The 17,467-nt window shown below is 40.4% G+C and overlaps 1 protein-coding gene across 5 annotated transcripts in view; it reads left to right on the forward strand.

The window, feature by feature from the left end:
• diaph2 (diaphanous-related formin 2) overlaps positions 1-17,467 on the forward strand; it is a 780,284-nt gene that overhangs the window by 71,821 nt on the left and 690,996 nt on the right. For all 5 annotated transcript variants that reach the window (XR_011964075.1, XM_072594677.1, XM_072594675.1 and 2 more), the window contains one exon: positions 3,620-3,796. Coding sequence is in view for 4 of the 5 variants with exons in the window: in XM_072594677.1 (XP_072450778.1) it covers positions 3,620-3,796 (177 nt within the window). In the remaining variant the exon portion in view is untranslated. The remainder of the gene's footprint in view (positions 1-3,619; positions 3,797-17,467) is intronic.

Consider the following 17,467-nt stretch of genomic DNA (forward strand, 5'->3'; position numbering starts at 1 on the left):
AATTGGATTTTAAGATTATTTCTTTCCAGATTGAATTGTTATATTAAGCATGACACAAGCCTATTCCATTATGAATGATTGTCCTGATGTGTTTTTTGTCACTGAGAAGATATTTAGCTGAGTATAAACTTAATGGGCAGAAATATAATCATGGATGCTTCACCGAGATCATTCATAAGCAAGCCAGTTACAAGTATCTTTATACATGATGACATTTTCCTAACTTTCTTAAACTCTGTATGTTCTAATTATGCATGCCAATCTAACAACGGGAAATTGAAACTAATGAATTTTTGTACGTTTTATTGTCTTTACACAGCATTGATGCACTTTCTATAATTGCATGACTGCGATGACTTTGCTATTCAGATGGCCAAGACTTAACTATCCAAGGATCTTGCATTTCATTTTAGACACACTTTGAAGTGTCCTTTTTATTTATCATTAGGTTTCCCAATGATCACCATTAAAAGAACATCGAAACAACCTACTTAAGATGAGCACTAATAACTGTTTAGGTCTGCTTAATATTTGTCTTAACATGACTTGCTTGAAAGGTCAAGTCTTTGCATTGCTTCAAACAGCAGACTTGAATTGAGGGACTTGTTACAAAGGCAGAACACTTCATTGTATGACAATGTGTATGGAAGTACTTGTGTTCTAACATATGGCTTCCTCCAGTTCGGCTTTTTAAGTTTTGTACTGTGTAAATAGCTTAGTCATACATAATTTGAATAAAGTTGTCAAGATAAGTGCTGTGATGCCTACAGTTTAACCTGTAGTCAAGTCGCAATATAACACATTGTTTGCATTTAAACAGTGCTAATCGTAATGACAATGTGTCCCCAGTATTGTAACATGTAAAATGTGACAACAAATTTGAGTACAGGTCCCATGAACATGAATGTTATCATTTAGATAATCTGGTATGTTTGTATTAATTAAGGGATAGTGTTTAGGATGCTAGGTATAACTCCTCTGCTGTTTAAGATGGAGCAAGGGATCTTTCTGTCTCTATTTCAGGGTAGATGGTGTCTTTTTAATGCCTCAATCAAAATAAACCTCCGAAAGTGCAGCAAGCCCTGAGTGTCAATCTGAGTGCATCATTGAAGTGTCAACCCGAATGGTTGCACTTAAGTCCTGGGATGTGATTTGAATCTACAACATTGTTGCTTAGAAATGTGATTGCTACCTTGTGCATTGTACCTGACAAAGCAGGGAACTCTTTACTGAAAACAAAAATGCTGGAGATCACAGTGGGTCAGGCAGCGTCCATAAAGAGAAAGCAAGCTAATGTTTCAAGTTGCAATGACTCTTCATCAGGGCTGAAGTGAAGTGTTGAGGGGGCAGTACTTATGCAGTCGTGGGGTGGGGCTGATGGTATTGGAGTACTGGGGGAGAGAGGATTTTGGTAGTTCAGATTACAGATAGTTCTTCTATCATGCGATGGTTGTGTTCTTGTGCAATCCTGATTATAGAAAAATTGTACTTCAGAAATAGTGCTTAAAGTGCTGGCGATGTAATTACGTTACAGTCGACACATATTTTAAAAGTTCAGTTGTTAGAAACAGTATTGCCAGTTCGTCAGTTGTGTTGCGGTGAATTTGTGTTAATGAAACATGTGTTACAGCAGGACAACAGCTATGTGATTGAAATGTGAGAACGGAAAACAAATGGTCTATCTAAATTCCAGACTGGAAAGAACAGACAGTTTCACTGGTGTCAGGGAAGGGGAGCGAGGACATGGTGACAGAATGTAACAGACAAAGCTAAAAGAAAAGGAAGGAATGGGTTCGTAATCTGAAGGTGGCATACTCGATATTGAGCCCAGAAGGTTGTAAAGTGCATAATTTGAAGATGAGATGTTGCTCCCCTTGTTTTCGCTGTGATTCACTGGAGCTGTATTAAAATGGCTACGGGAAGGTTGAGGTCATGCATGTGCACGGACCAGAGATGTTCCGCAAAGCAGTCACCAAATCTGCGTTTGGTTTCTCCAGTGAAGAGTAGGCCTTATTACGTGAAGTGAATATAATGTACAAGATTGGAGTAGGTACAGGTGAAATGCTGCTTCACCTGGAAAGACTGCGTAGGCCCTTGGATGGTGATCAGGGAGTTGGTGAACGGGCAGGTGTTAAACCTTCTGTGGTTACATTGGTGGTTGAGGAATGGACAGGATGTCCAGGAAGGAATGATTCCTGCGGAATGCAAACAGGGATTGAGGGGCAGATGTGTTTGGATGTGGCCTTCTGCTGGAGTCGTTTGAAATGGCAGAGGATGATCCTTTTGAATATTGGAAGTTGGTGGGATGAGAAGTGAGATCAAGGAGGTCATGATCACGTTGTGAGTGATGGGAAAGCAAGGGCAGAAGCATGGGTGATAGTTGAGGGTCCTGTCAACTGCAGTGGACAGAAACCATGGTTTTAGAGGAAGGAAACCATGTCAGCAGCTTTGTTTTGGAAGGTAGCATCATCTGAACAGATAAGATGTAGGTAAAGGAACTGAGAGAATGAAACAGAATCTTGCAGGGCATGGGGTGGGAATAGCTGTAGTGAAGGCCAGCTGTGGGAGTCTGTGGCGTTGTAGTGGATGACAGCGGACAGATTATCCCTTGAAATGGAGACAGGTCAAGGAACTGAAAGGATGTGTCAGGAATGGATGATGTGAAAGTTAGAGGGGTGGAATTTAGAGGCAACATGAACAAAGTTGACAAGGTACAGTTGGCGCCAGAACAGTCATTGATGTAACAAAGAAAGTTATGGGAGGGAGCCAATGTCAGACTTGAACAAGGATGTTCCACTTGCCCCATAAAGAGGCAGGCATAACTGGGACCTATGCAGGTGCCCATAGCCATGCCTTTGACTTGGCAGAAGTGAGATGAATTAAAGGATAAATTGTTCAGTGAAAGAACAAGTTCGTCCAAATGGAGGGGAGTGATGGTGGATGGGGATTATTCAGGCTGTTCATGGAAGAAGCCAAGAACTCCCAGACCATCTTGGTGGGGAATGGAAGTATAAAGAGATTGGACATCCGTAGTGAACAGGAGACAGTTAGGGCCAAGGGACTGCACATTATCAGAGTGGCAGAGGGCATTAGGGGAATCGCATTTGTATGTGGGCAGGGTCTGGACTGGTGGAGAGAGGATGGAGTGAAGATAGGAGGAAATTAGCTCAGTGGGGCAGCAACAGCCTGATCTATCATTCTTTGTTTGGTTTCATATTATTGATCTTCTCTTCAGTTAAAAGGAAGCTTTTCTGGAACAAGGACAAAAACAATATTTTACAACAAACTCTCACTGCATGTTTTTTAACTAAACTTCGATTTTCAAGATGTTCTGTGTATCTAAACTGCCTATTAAGTTGAAAAACAAGTTATCTTCCTTAAAATTCTTTTGTTCATGAACAGTTTAAAAGTAAGGTGTACTTTTAATTTTGATACTTGACTCTTCAATTTTGCTGCTTGTCAGAAATAAAGCATGAAGCTGTATTTTAATCACTTAGAGAATCACTGCAAGTATGCATGCTTTTGTAACTAATGTGCTTGAAATAAAATATTTTAGGCAGTTGTGTAGATCTAGAAATCTTTATGAAATGATTTTGATATAATGTGTTTATTTTGACAGCGTGACAGATTAACCAGCTTTCGAAAGTCATCTACAAAAAAAGAGAAACCTCACATACAGCATCCTACTGACTCCCAAACAGCCATGTGTGACTTACCACTAGCACAACCAGTATTTGAGGAATGTTTTATGAATCTTTCTGAGAAAGAAATTTTAGATCTCTTTGAAAAAATGATGGTGAGTACTATGCTGCTTTTAACTGAAAGAACAATTCTATAATTTCTCTAAAACTTTACTGGCTAGACATTTTTAACTGCAAATGGACAGGATATGACATCGCTCGTAGCTGTGCACTTAGCTGTATTTGTAGAGGAATTGTGATGCTATGATCTGCTACATCATGATTTGTTTAAACATGCATGAAGTAGCAGGGTCAGCATTTTAATTGAAGACTTGATATTGTCATGACTTGTTTTGTTTACTTTGACAGTTAAAGTGGATATTTGAGTCACCGGTTAAGTCCTGCAGAATATTTCAGTTACAGGATATATTTTTACCAAAATGTGCAACTTTTCTTTGCAAGGCTTTTTTTAAAGAATACCACATTCAGTGACAACTTCAATATTTTTCTAAAATAATTGATCTCTATTTATATTTTCAGAAAATACCTTTAATAATACAACTTAAGGATTTAGAATAGCAGTTTGGCAATCAAAAACTACAAGAAGTCAAAGCTACTTTTGCCCATGCCATTTTAACATCAGGACGTGATTCAAATTTGCCTCATGCCTTCTGAGGGGCTATTATGTCAGCCACACATTTACTGAATCATTTCTTCATTCACTTGGAGGCACTGGACATTAACTGGAAACTATTGATTGCCTCAATTTCTTGATGACTTTATGCTAGCAGTAGTGACTTGGCGCAGCTTGCATAATGTAGGATTTCCATGTATTCTCCCATTCTTAACTTTGTGTGTGCCTGCAGATTCCCTTTCACTGCTCTAATTGGTCTGTCATGTGACTTACTTTATGAGCTACACGAGCAATTGCCAATTATAACATTGTCTGAAATAGCAACAAGAGTAGGCCATTCAGTCCCTTGACCCTGTTTCTCCATTCAATGAGATTCTGGCTGATTTGTGGCCAAACTCAGTGCATCTAGCTTTGACCCATGTCCCTTAATACTTTTGCTAAATTAAAAAAAAATCTCAAATTTAAAACTAACAACTGATTGAGTGTCAACTGCCATTTGTGAAAGACTGTTCCAAACCTTTATCATGGTTTGTGTGTAGAAGTGCTCCTTAACATCTCTGTTGAACACATGAACCTTAATTTTCACATTGTTCCCTGGTTCTAGAATCCACAACCAGTGGAAACGGTTTATCTTCTACCCTATCTTTCCCTGTTAACATCTTGAAGACTTTGATCAGATCACACTTGCCTAAAATTTAGACAGGCTAAATTTGTATAATCTCTCATAATTTAGTCAGTGAGATCCAGGGTATCATTCTTCTAAGCTTAAGTTGTATACCTTCGAAGACCAAGATATTCTTCACAAGGTGGTGTGCCCAGTTGCACTAGTGCACAGTACTTTAGATGGAGGTCTGACTTATGATTTTGTATTACTACAGCATAACCTCTATCTTTTATATTACATGTTTCTATATCAAGGATAGCATTACTTTGGCTTCTTAATTATTTTTTGCACTTGTTCATAGCATTTAAAGATTTATGTACTTAAACTGCCACGTTTCTTCGTACATCCACTTTTTTAATTCTGTAAAATCTAGAAAGTACCCTGATTTATCCTTTCCCTGTCCAAAATGGATAACTTCATACTTGCTTACCTTGAACTCTATCTGCTACAGTTTTCCCATTCACTTAGTGTTTCAACATCCCTTTGTAATTTTGTTATCATTGATACTGTCTCTAATTCTGCTTAATTTTTTATCATCAGCAAACTTGGATATAAGACTTTAAACCATTATCCAAGTTGTTAATAAATAATGTGAATAATTAGGCCCTCACATAGATCCTTGTGGGACACCACTGGTCGCATCCTGCTAAATACACTAACATTGGTATAACACCCATTAACACTACTTCCTGTCAAAACTTTCCCAGTCATGTTAGTTAATTGCCCTCAGTTCTGTGAGCTTCTGCTTGGTTAACAGTCTCTTTTATGGGACTTATATTAACTGCTTTATGGAAGTCCTTATAAACAACTTCCATGACATTTCACTATTCTCTATCTTAGTCACCTGTCAAAGCTTCAGTGAGGCTTTTTGTCAAGCATGATCTACCTGTCTTGAATCCATGCTGGCTTTCACTAACTGAAAACCTTTTAACTCAAAACCTTTCAAAGGTTTAATTTGTTGGGAATTTGATCTTAAAGATCTCTCAAGCACCTACCTTACCTTTTTTACATTTTACAAATTACCCCACTAATTGTTGGAATGCACCGCAGAAAAATTTAAACTGGATAAGATCTATTGGTTCATTGAGATCGTCTCAAACAGTCAATATGCTGTTGAGCATTGTTCTTTGTTCAGGATGAAAGAGCCCCCAATTTTTATTCATGTTTATAATGTCTCATTTATTGTTGCAGTGTAGAAAGAGTCTATTTAGCCCATCATGAAGTACATAAGAATTATGGATTAGTGATGTTTGACTGGCTTTACCAACACACGTGCTCATTGTTTCCAGTCAAATAATTATCCAGTTTCTTCTTGAATACCTTTGTTGACACTATGGGGAATTGAGTCTGTGGTAGTGGTCCTACCTTTGGACCAGGAGGTAGGGGTGACCTTAAAGATGGTTATTGACCTCCTATTAAGTGGAAATATTTCTTCCTATCTATCCTGTTTGTGCATGCACCTCAAACTTTGTAACCTCCATCAGAACTCCACTCAGCCTTTTTTGTGCAAAGTAAATAACTCTCGTCTATCTAGTTTCAATCCATACCTCAACCTAGGTCATGTCTTGGTCATGTCCCCTGAACCCTCTTCAATTGCAATCGTATTATTCTTGTCATGTGGCGACCTGAATTGCACTCAGTACTCCAGCTGGAGTACTATCATAACCTCCTTGCTCTTGTAGTCAGTGCCTTGGCTTATGAAGTCATGGATGCCTTCTTAATCATTCTGTCCTGTGGCCTTCAAGGATCTGTGGGCATGCACACCAAGGTCCATCTGATATTTTGTTGTCTATGGTTATATCATTCATTGTGCTCTCTTGCTTTGTTTGTCCTTCCAAATGCATGATGTCTAATTTTTCAGGATTAGCTTCCATTTGCCACTCTTTTGACCATCTGACTAGTTGGTCTGTTTTGTCCTTTGATCAAAGGGTTTCTTCCTTGTTATTTTCCACATCACCAATTGTTGTGATCTGACTGATCACATCTGCATTCTCATCTAGATCAAGGGATGCAGCAATGAGCCCTACAATATGCCACTGGACACAGGCCTCCTGTTAGGCAAACACCTTTTGACTGTCCTGCCATTGAGCCAATTTGCCAGGTTTCCCTGCACTTATGCTTGCATGTCACTTTAAATGCATTCCTTTTCATTCTTGATCCTTTTTAGGAGCAGAAAAGATTCTTCCTATCTGCTCAGTGCAGACCTCATGGTTTTGAAAATTATCAGAACTCCTCTTAACTTCCTTCTCACCAAGGAGAACAGTCCAATTTGTCGCTTAATTTAAGTTTCTAATCTTTGTGATAATTTCTGCACCCACTCGAATGTATTCACAACCTCCTCATAATGTGATACCCAGAGTTGTACACATCACTCCAACTGAGGTCAAACAAATACCTTTTACCTAAGTTCAGCATGACCTCTTTGCTCTTGCAACCTATGTCCCTATTAATAAAGCCCAAGATATTCGGTGCTTTATTAACTGCTCTCTACCACATTGTGATCTGTGCATGTATACACTCCACTTCCCTCTGCTCCTGCCCCCTTTAACTGTTAGACCTTTTTTTTTATTGTCTGTCCATATTCTTCCTCACAAAATGCATCACCTCATGCTTCTGTGCTTTGACCTTTGCCATCAGTTTGCCTACTTTTACTTAGCTTAAAGCTGTCCTTGACTTCTCAGTACTCCCAAGTTTTGTGTTATTCATTAATTCTGAAATTGTCTCCTGTGTACTAAGATCTAAATTATTAAAATATATCAGGAAAAACAAGGGTCACAATATTGACCACTCCAATACAAACCTTCCTCCAGCCTGGAAAATATCCATTGACCATGACACTTTATTTCCAGTAGTATCTATGTCATGAATGAATGAGCAACTTTTTTATACTTTTGCTGTGGGTTTGATATTTAGTTGTAAGTCTGTATCCAAAACACTATCTTGGCCTCAGTATTCGAACAGTCAAGTTGTTGTTGGAGCAGTGACTGAAGTGCCATACAGACACCCTGTTTCATTCCATACAGAATATTCCTTGTACTTATCAAAAACGTAATCACAAGTATAATCAAATTTATAAATCAGTTTGAATATCTTACTCATTTTTCTCTTCTTCCTTGGCAAATATACTGTTATATGCTTTGCACATCTTACAAGAAATTTACAATATCAAAACAAATGATGAATGCATAGTAAAAAGAACTGCAAACTAGCTATGCTTCGATTGTTCTTGCCTTACGTAGGCAACCATTACAAACCCTCTTCCATACAAGCTATTTTAAGGAGACCAATCCCTATTGTCAGTCTCTTCCATTTCTTAACTTTACGTTGTAACAAAACAAGACTATTGCAACATTATAACAAATTGCAGTACAACAATCATGTGAGACACAACTCTAATCCATGGATGGACCTAGGTTCAATCCTAGATTCCAAATTTTACTTCAGAAACTTGGAGCCTGGAAGTGCCTATCTGCCTGTTCTGCATGAGTATTTGTCTCCTTCATGTGCATAGTCCATTTATGGATAACTTCCTTTGCCTCAAAAATGAGCTTCACAGAGTCTGCGGTGAGTTGTGGAATAGGTGGAACTTCCCCAGCTGTAAATCATCGTCTGTATCATATGGGTGGATGGTTAGAGTTGTGTGCGGTTTCTCATTGGGTTCTGGCTTAATCATTAGCCACCAAATTCTGTTTAAGTAGGAAGAAATATTGCTGATAGCCCCGTGTTGTCCATCTAAGGTGCACCATTTCTGTCCTTTCTTAAATCCTGAGGCTGCTGTGGTGATACAGATGTCTCCTCCGAAGTTCACAGTGAGTTAGCCCTTTGCCCAATAGTTTCCTCCTTGATGGCATTCAGACAAATCACCCTCTCCCTTGGCACCCCCCCCAAACCTTTGGATCCCTCCAGAACTATAGCTTGGAATGGCGGGTTACTTAATGATATCCAAGGTCCTTCATATTTACCCACATTATGAACTCTTATTGGAGGTGTATCAGATTATCCCCATGTTTGGGTATATGAAGCACTGCATCAATGTAAAGCTGACCTTTATTGCCATTACAGGTGCTCAATACCTGGTTGGTGAGAGTGAGGCTTCTGAGGTGACCTATGGGTGCCTTCTCCCCACCCATGTCAGTTGATCATCTGACACCCAGTTCAATACTCTGAGCACCTAATTGCAACATATTTGTGCTATTTTAGGGCTGCACGGTGGCACAGTGGTTAGCACTGCTGCCTCACAGCGCCAGAGACCCGGGTTCAATTCCTGCCTCAGGCGACTGACTGTGTGGAGTTTGCACGTTCTCCCCGTGTCTGCGTGGGTTTGCTCCGGTTTCCTCCCACAGTCCAAAGGTGTGCAGGTCAGGTGAATTGGCCATGCTAAATTGGCTATAGTGTTCGGTAAGGGGTAAATATAGGGGTATGGGTGGGTTGCACTTCGGCGGGGCGGTGTGGACTTGTTGGGCCGAAGGGCCTGTTTCCACACTGTAAGTAATCTAATCTAATCTAAAAAAACCATAGACAGGAACCAGCTAGTATATGTTGAACAAAATACTGCATTATTACTGCAGGTTGCTAGTAATATTCTGAACTGATCTCAACATTTTGGTGCTTGAGGCTTCCTGTACTGCTTGCCGTCCTATCCTCCTTGTCTTTTGTTGATCCTGGGATCTCTTGCCAACTACTATCCTCATCTTTTCCTGGAGAGAACTTAATTTTGCTATGTCGTGTGTGTTAACAGTGGCCACCCTTGATGTTTGGCCTGCTCCTGTTATCTCTATCAACCCTCTCTTTCTCCTTTTTCTTTCTGTAAATTCATTGTGACTAAGTTGTCTCTGGGGTAGGTGGTCAAAGTGCTTCTGGATTGTGCCATTGTACCAATATGGCACTTGCATGTCTGTCAGGTTAAACATTATCTGTATGTGTCTACGTTGTGGAACCAGAGTTTATTCTCTTTCGTTTCGTTTCTTCTAAAACTAACCCTACCCTATACCCCCCCCCCCCCCCCCCCCCAATCTCTGGGGTTTGCTACAGTGTGGCTGTGGAGTAATTCCAGTGATCGTGATGGTGGCAGTTAGTGGGCCATTTCTATAATGTGAAGATCCTAGCCCATTGCACCTATTCAAATTGTCTCCATCCCTCCAGGTACATTTGGCTTTGAGATAAATGTATCTTTATACTCTGATGGTTCAGTCAAGTGAATTAAAAGCTGTTAAGGTCTCCAATCCTCAAGGCTTACTCTTGTCTCTGACCATGTAAAAACTGTCAACATCTTTTTTGCCTGGTGGAGCCATTCCCTAAAGGAAGGGATGGATCCCAAAGCTTGATCTTCAAAAAAAAAGCCACATTTCATCCCAACATGCGATTGTCACTGTGACATTTAATCGAAAATATAGTTTTATGTGCGCAATTGATTATCCCCTTCACTCCAAAAGACAATTCCGTCAGCTGCCTGTCCCAAGATTTCGTGGCCACACAGATTGCAATTTTGAGGAGGATGATGACCATCGATTCTCCCATGTTTGTCTCTTCCTCTATTTTATTCCGTTGTCTTAGTTTCTTGCAAACCAAACGTTTCTGCTCTTATTTAGTTTTTTCTATACTTTTTATTGTATTTACAACGCTAGTCTCCTCACCCCTTCAGCCAATTCATGTACATCTAAGGCATGTTCCAGCCTTCCATTTTCTTCCCCCTCAACCAATTCAGTTGGAGGGTGGATGTTTTGTCTGTTATTTCCCTTTTTCTTTTTCTTTCACTTTCATTTCCATTGGTGAGCCTGAGGAGTCCATCTGACCCCTAAGGGGTTAGGAGATAATGGGGCACCTGCTGGATCTCCATTTGGTTTGGGTTGTTTTGGTCCCACGATCCCCTTGGTCTGGGTTCCAAAACCAATCCCAATCCCATTCCTAGTTTCCTAATTCTAGGGTGTCACATTCTTCCAACATGGTTTAAATGTCCCTCCCTCCAAATAGTTGTAGCTGGTTAATATTTTACCAGCTACTCTTGTTAGGGGCTGTTAGCACCTTGTATACTGATGACCTTGCTTCATCTATCACTTCATATGGTCGTGCAAATCCAGCAGTAAGGTAAGATGTTTGTAGAGGTACCTGTTTTCCCCATCAACAGCTCCATTGGCTTTGTCTTGGAGTCAAAGTGGACCTTACTATCCATATTATTTTCAGCCACATAATTTGCTTCTTTTACAGACTCGCTTAGTATTCGCTTAGCTTTCATTATTCCATCTGATTCCAGCTCAGATAGGTCTAATTCAGGCAATGCATCTCTCAACCAATCAACCTATAAGGGATAAATCCTGTGGAGGAAGCTACAGTGCTTCCTATTATCATCAAGACAAAACAAAACACTGTCAAATGGTCTGTTACTGCTTCTGCTGCACCATTTTGGCAAGCATATTCTTCAAAGTTCGATTCATTCTTTTGACTATCCCACTGGATTGAGGCATATAGGATCGATGGAACCTTTGTTTTATCCCTTGCAGTGTCATGATATTGTGGATCACCTGGGCCGTAAAATAAGTCTCTTGATCTGATTCAATACTCCTTGGTCAACCCCAGGATTTTAATGTAATTTTAGCAGTCTTGATTAGAGTGGGAAATTCCTGTACCCATTTGGTGAAGGATTTACTATTATCAAGATGTATTTGTATCCTCTCATAGTTGAGGGTAGGAGATTTACAACATCAATTTGTAGATGTATCTGGGGCCTTTATCCTGGCCTTATCTGAGGGTTCATGTCTTTACTTTGTTGTCAGGGTGGTTTTAGGCACATTGGACAATTTTCACATAATGTTTCACATCCCCTTTCATTTGTGGCCACCAACATACCTTCTCCAACCTCCAAGGTTTTTTCTAATCCTTGGTGTTCATATTTTTCATGATGCCAATAAATCATCTGATTCCTTTCACAGTCTGGCCCTACAAATTTCCCTTCATGCAGTACCACACCCTCTTTAACTTGTATTTTTTTTGTTCCTTATATTCCTCTGACTCCTTCCCTTCCAATACTTTTTGTAATTTTTTATTCTTTCTTTGTTCTGCTAAATCAATTGGCGTCGCTTCTTTCTCTTTCTGCGCTTCTATTTCCTAGATTTGTGGCTGCCATTCTTCTCCAGCTATTGTTCCTTGCTTGGCTGATTTATCTATCTATCTGTTTCCCTCAGGTGATAACTTAGTTTTTATTTCGATCACTGTTCTTTGCCTATGGCCTTTTCAAACATGAACCTCAGCAATGGAGCAGGCAGTAGGGCCTTCCAATCTGACACAAAGCGCCTCTCCTCCCATTAGGTTAGGTATTCCATAAGTCTGTTGCATACGTAAATACTATGTGAATAGTCAGTAGATACTTGGGGGAATTTATCTGGGTGGCTCAATTTATGTGCCACTACTGCCAACTCACCTGCTTGAGCACTATTGGTCTTTGGCAGTTTGAGAGCTACACTGTCCACTCCCCATCCTTGTTCATCTTCCAGCTAGTTTTCCGTTCTTGATCCTGTACAGATGAAGAGATGTCAACAAAAATCGTTAAGGGTGATTTGGCATTCTCTTGCTGTTCTCATGTTTTTGTTTCTATCTGTCCTTTGTCTTGGGAATTCCCTGTGTACTTTTTATCAGATCTCCTTCCTTTTTGTTTTGATAAAAATGCTTCCTTGGGAACATTTGTTAACACCAGCAAACATTCGTGAGCTGTCCTCTGGTAAATTATCTGCTGCATTGTCATGCTTTTAACCCTTTTTGATCATAATTCTATTAGTTTTAATATAGTTACAGAACAGGAGAGGCCTGACCTAAAAGTTAGAGTTTGAAATTGGAGGAAGGCCAATTTTGATGATATTAGGCAAGAACATTCAAAAGTTGATTGGGGCCGGACATTCACAGGTAAAGGCAAGGCTGAAAAGTGGGAACATTTGAAAAATGAGGTAATGAGAGTCCAGGCAGAGTATGTCCCTGTTAGGATGAAGGGCAATGCTGGTAGATATAGGGAATGTTGGATGACTAGAGAAATTTAGGTTCTGGTCACAAAGAAGGAAGCATATGTCAGGTATAGACAGCAGGGATTGAGTGAATCCCAAGAGGAGTATAAAGGCAATACAAGTATACTTAAGAGGGAAATCAGGAAGGCAAAAGGGGGGACATGAGAGCTTTGACAAAGAGTTCAGGACAATTCCAAAGTGTTTCTAAAATACATCAAGGACAAAAGACTAACTGAGGAGAGAATAGGGCCACTTAAAGATAAGCAAGGCTGTCTGTGTGGAACTGCAAAAGATGGGGGAGATACTAGACACTTAATTTGCATCAGTGTTTACTGTGGAAAAAGATATGGAAGCTAGAGAGCTTTGGGAAATAAATAGCGATATCTTAGTGTCCATATTATGCAGGAGGTGGTGCTGAATTGCTTAAAATACACAAAGGCAGATAAATCCTTGGGACTAGATCAGGTGTCCCCCAGAACTTTGTGGGAAGCAAAGGAAATTAGTGTTGGGTCCGTTGTATGATTGATAGTCATAGGCAAGGTTGGCGAACATGGTGCCATTATTTAAGAGAAGTAGTAAGAAGCAGCTAGGGAGCTATAGACTGGTGCGCCTGACATCAGTGGTGGGCAAAAGTTGTTGGAGGGGATCCTGAGGGACAGGATTTATGTGTGTTTGGAAAGGCATGGACTAATGAGAGACAGTCGACATGACTTTGTGCTTTGAAAATCACGTATCACAATCTTGATTGAGTTTTTTGAAGAAGTATTGAAGAGGATTCGTGAAGGCAGAGCATTGGACTTTGTAATGTGTTTAACAATTGGAAAAGGTAGATCGTATGGTATACAGGGAGAACTAGCCATTTGGAAACAAAATTGTCTTGAAGGTAGGAGACAAGGTGGTGGTGGAGGGTTGCTTTTCAGACTGGAGGTCTGTGCCATAGGATTGGTGCTGAGTCTACTGCTTTTCATCATTTATTTAAATTATTTCGATGTGAATATAATAGGTATCGTTAGTGGTGATGTATTGGACAGAGAAGGTTACCTCACAGTACAATGGGATTTGGATTAGTTGGACCAAAGAGTGGCAGCTGGACTTTAAGCTCTATATCAAAAGTACTACATTTTAGTAGGACAGATTGAGGCAGGACTTTGCCATTTAATGGTAAGGGACCTGGGGAGTGTTGCTGAACAAGGAGACCTTAGAGTGCAGATTGATAGTATCTTGAACGTGGAGTTGCAGATAGATGGGGCAGTGAAGAATGTGTTTGATATACTTGCCTTTATTGGTCAGTGCATTGAGTAAAGGAGTGGGATGTCATGTTGTGGCTGTACAGAATATTGGTTATGCCACTTTTGGATTACTACTTTCAATGTTGCTCGCCCTACTATGGGAAGGATGTTGTTAAACTTGGAAAACATTCACAAGAGTGTTGCCATTTGGAGAGTTTGAGCTATTGAGAGGCTGAAAAGACTGTGGCTATTTTCCTGTCAGAGGCTGAGGGATGATCTCATAGACGTTTCTGAAATCATGATGGCCATGGATAGGGTGAATAGTCAAGGTCTTTTTCCAGGGTAGGGGAGTTTGAAACTAGAGGGGACAGGTTTAAGGTGAGGAGAGAAAGATTTAAAAGGGACCTGAGGGGCAATATTTTCATGCAGAGTGTGGTGCTGTATGCAATGAGCTGCCAGAGGAAGAGGTGGGTACAATCGTAACATTTCAAAGGTATATGAATAGGAAAGATTTAGAGGGATGTTGTGCACTTTGTTGCAAATAAAACACTTCTGTGAGCTCTTAGGATTCCTACCACTTCCTGTGGCTGCAGGCAGGGCTCATTGTCCATGCCCAGGTCCCCTTCCTACCTTTTTGAAAAGGTAATGGTGGTCTTCTTGAGACTGGTCCCTTTGTTTCATTTCCCTATGCCGCTCCTTGAACTCTAAAAGGCACCATTCATCCTCCCTGAGCTTTTGTCCTCTTGTCTCCTCTTCCCAAGCTCTGACCATTTGCCTCAACGTCCTTGCCTGTCTGTGTGTGTGTGTTGTCTGGGGTGGGTCAAACCTTTTACACTCCTTTCACAATTCTTTTATCTCATGGACCTCCAATGCACTGACCCTCTGATTGTCAAAAGGTGCAGCCAAATTTTGACAGTCTCAAATTGGGCCGATTGCTCTCCGGATCTGTAGCCACAACCTTGTGGCAAATGCATTTGGGTACTCCCCCTTTCTCTGTCTACACTTACTCAGAGCTTTCACTGGGACCCCTCAATTGGCTCCACTCCATCAGTTCAGCCTCATTTAACTCCTCTGGTGTTCCCCTTCTTCTATTTTTTTCCTTTGGCAAGGCTGAATATATAGTGGGACGGAGACACATCATTTGCCAAGATGAAGTCATGCTGATGTTTCTGCAGAATCTGCATGGTAATAGTCTGCACATATCAGCATAATCAAGCAAGGTCATCAGTTTGTGACGAACAAAACATCTAATGGAAAAAGACCTTTCCAGCAGATTAGCTACTGTTTTTAGATTTTAAAGTAAAGGAGATTAATTCATTAGTTTCTTGCTTTCTGCCCTACTTTTGAAATAGCTTCAGTTTTATGTTGGTTGGTTATCCCACTTAACTGGACGTCTTTTTGTGATGCAGGGTGATGTGAATATTGAGAGTACAGTTCCCAGTGAAGTACTTGCCTTCTCAACCTCTCCCCTTTTCTGAGGTGTTGCGATACATCTAGGTTAAACTGCCATCAGCTCACTTGCTCTCTTGCGCGCGCTTGCTCGCTCTCCCTCTCATGAAAGACCAACTCTATGGTCTGGTAAGATTATGGTGGCTTTACCTTTATGCTTTTTACCTCCTATTTTGATTACCCTCAATGTTGTTTAAAAAGTGATTTTTTTTCAATTTTATAGAACTTTGATGAGATGGCATTTGTAGCATGGTGTGCAGTTCCAGTGTCTTTACCTAGGGAAGAGTGGCCATCTCTCTGAGAAGGGGTGCACTGGGTGTTCATCAAATTTTTTATTGAGATGGTGGGATTGTTCTGAGCGTGCAGTCTCTAAGGTTTAGAAGAAAGGTGATCTAATTGAAACTTACAAATATCTTTAAAGGCCTTGCTGGGATAGACGCAGAAAGGTTGTTTTCCCTGTGTGTGGGAATGGAGGGCATGTTCAGGAGGCATCTAGAATCTGGGGTTGGGGGGGGCAGTCTCAGATTAAGGGGAAATCTATTTTGGACAGCTGAGACAAAATTTCTTCACCTAGGTTGGTGGCACATCTTGAGGGCTTTGAAAGCTCTGTCATTATGAACATTCAAATAGGGTTGTGCAGGAAAATGTTTTAGTGGATGGTTGGCTATGATTGAGGATGGCAGAGCAGGGTTGCGGTGGAGCTGAATGGCTAACACTTGCTTCTGTGTTCTTCTGTTCCTCTGTTTTTGTGTCTCCAGCTCTTTAATCATTCTTTTCACAAGTTTCTGCCTGGTCCTGTATTGATTCTGCTGAGCATTCATCTTTACAGGATTTAGATTAGATAAGATTACTTAGTGCGGAAACAGGCCTTTTGGCCCAACAAGTCCACACTGACCCGCCGAAGCGCAACCCACCCAGACCCATTCTCCTACATTTACCCCTTCACCTAACACTATGGGCAATTTAGCATGGCCAATTCACCTAACCTGGACATTTTTGGATTGTGGGAGGAAACCGGAGCACTCGGAAGAAACCCACGCAGACACGAGGAGAATGTGCAAACTCTACACAGAGAGTCGCCTGAGGCGGGAATTGAACCCGGCGCTGTGAGGCAGCAGTGCTAACCACTGTGCCACTGTGCTGAGTCTTAAACATTTTTTTCTCACTTGTACAGTACTTCAATTTTTCTCACCTGAAGAAGCAAGATTTACATCTGGTTCATGTGTGGCTTTTTTTGTTGGAGATTTGGAATTAAGAGCCCAGCATTTTCTACTTATTTTGCTGTGCTTCAGTTTGGGAGGTGCATTTTTTAAATGCTCCTGTTGGTCTTTTCTTTAAATTTGCCTGAAAACTTTAATGACAATACTCAACAGTCTGTCCTATTGAGATTTTGGTGCTGAACTACTTTTTGCCTTCGGTAATTTGTTTGGTAATAATGGACTTTTCTATACAACTGTCTTTAAAAATATTAATGTACAGTTCAGTTATTTGCTTATTACTTTGATCAAATTTTGATGTGCATTAGAGAAATATCTGTGGTGAATCATTAGATAAAATGAAAAGAAATTACTGTTCCTCAGCTACTGTCAGAGTTGAGTCAAGTTACACTTTGTAACAGCCTGATCTAATGTAGCCGAGAAAGTTCACTTTCATACCATGAAAGTTGACGCATCATTTCCCATAATATGTAATCATAGTTTGGCCATTCCCATTTATTTAACAGTTCTGATTTTTGGATGATGTATAAATACAGTAAGAATTATTAACAAATGGATCATCAAATTGTATGGCCATTTAATGTGAATGTAGTCTGTTATTCATGA

Source organism: Chiloscyllium punctatum, chromosome 25 (genome assembly GCF_047496795.1).
Source record: "Chiloscyllium punctatum isolate Juve2018m chromosome 25, sChiPun1.3, whole genome shotgun sequence".
NCBI lineage: Eukaryota > Metazoa > Chordata > Chondrichthyes > Orectolobiformes > Hemiscylliidae > Chiloscyllium > Chiloscyllium punctatum.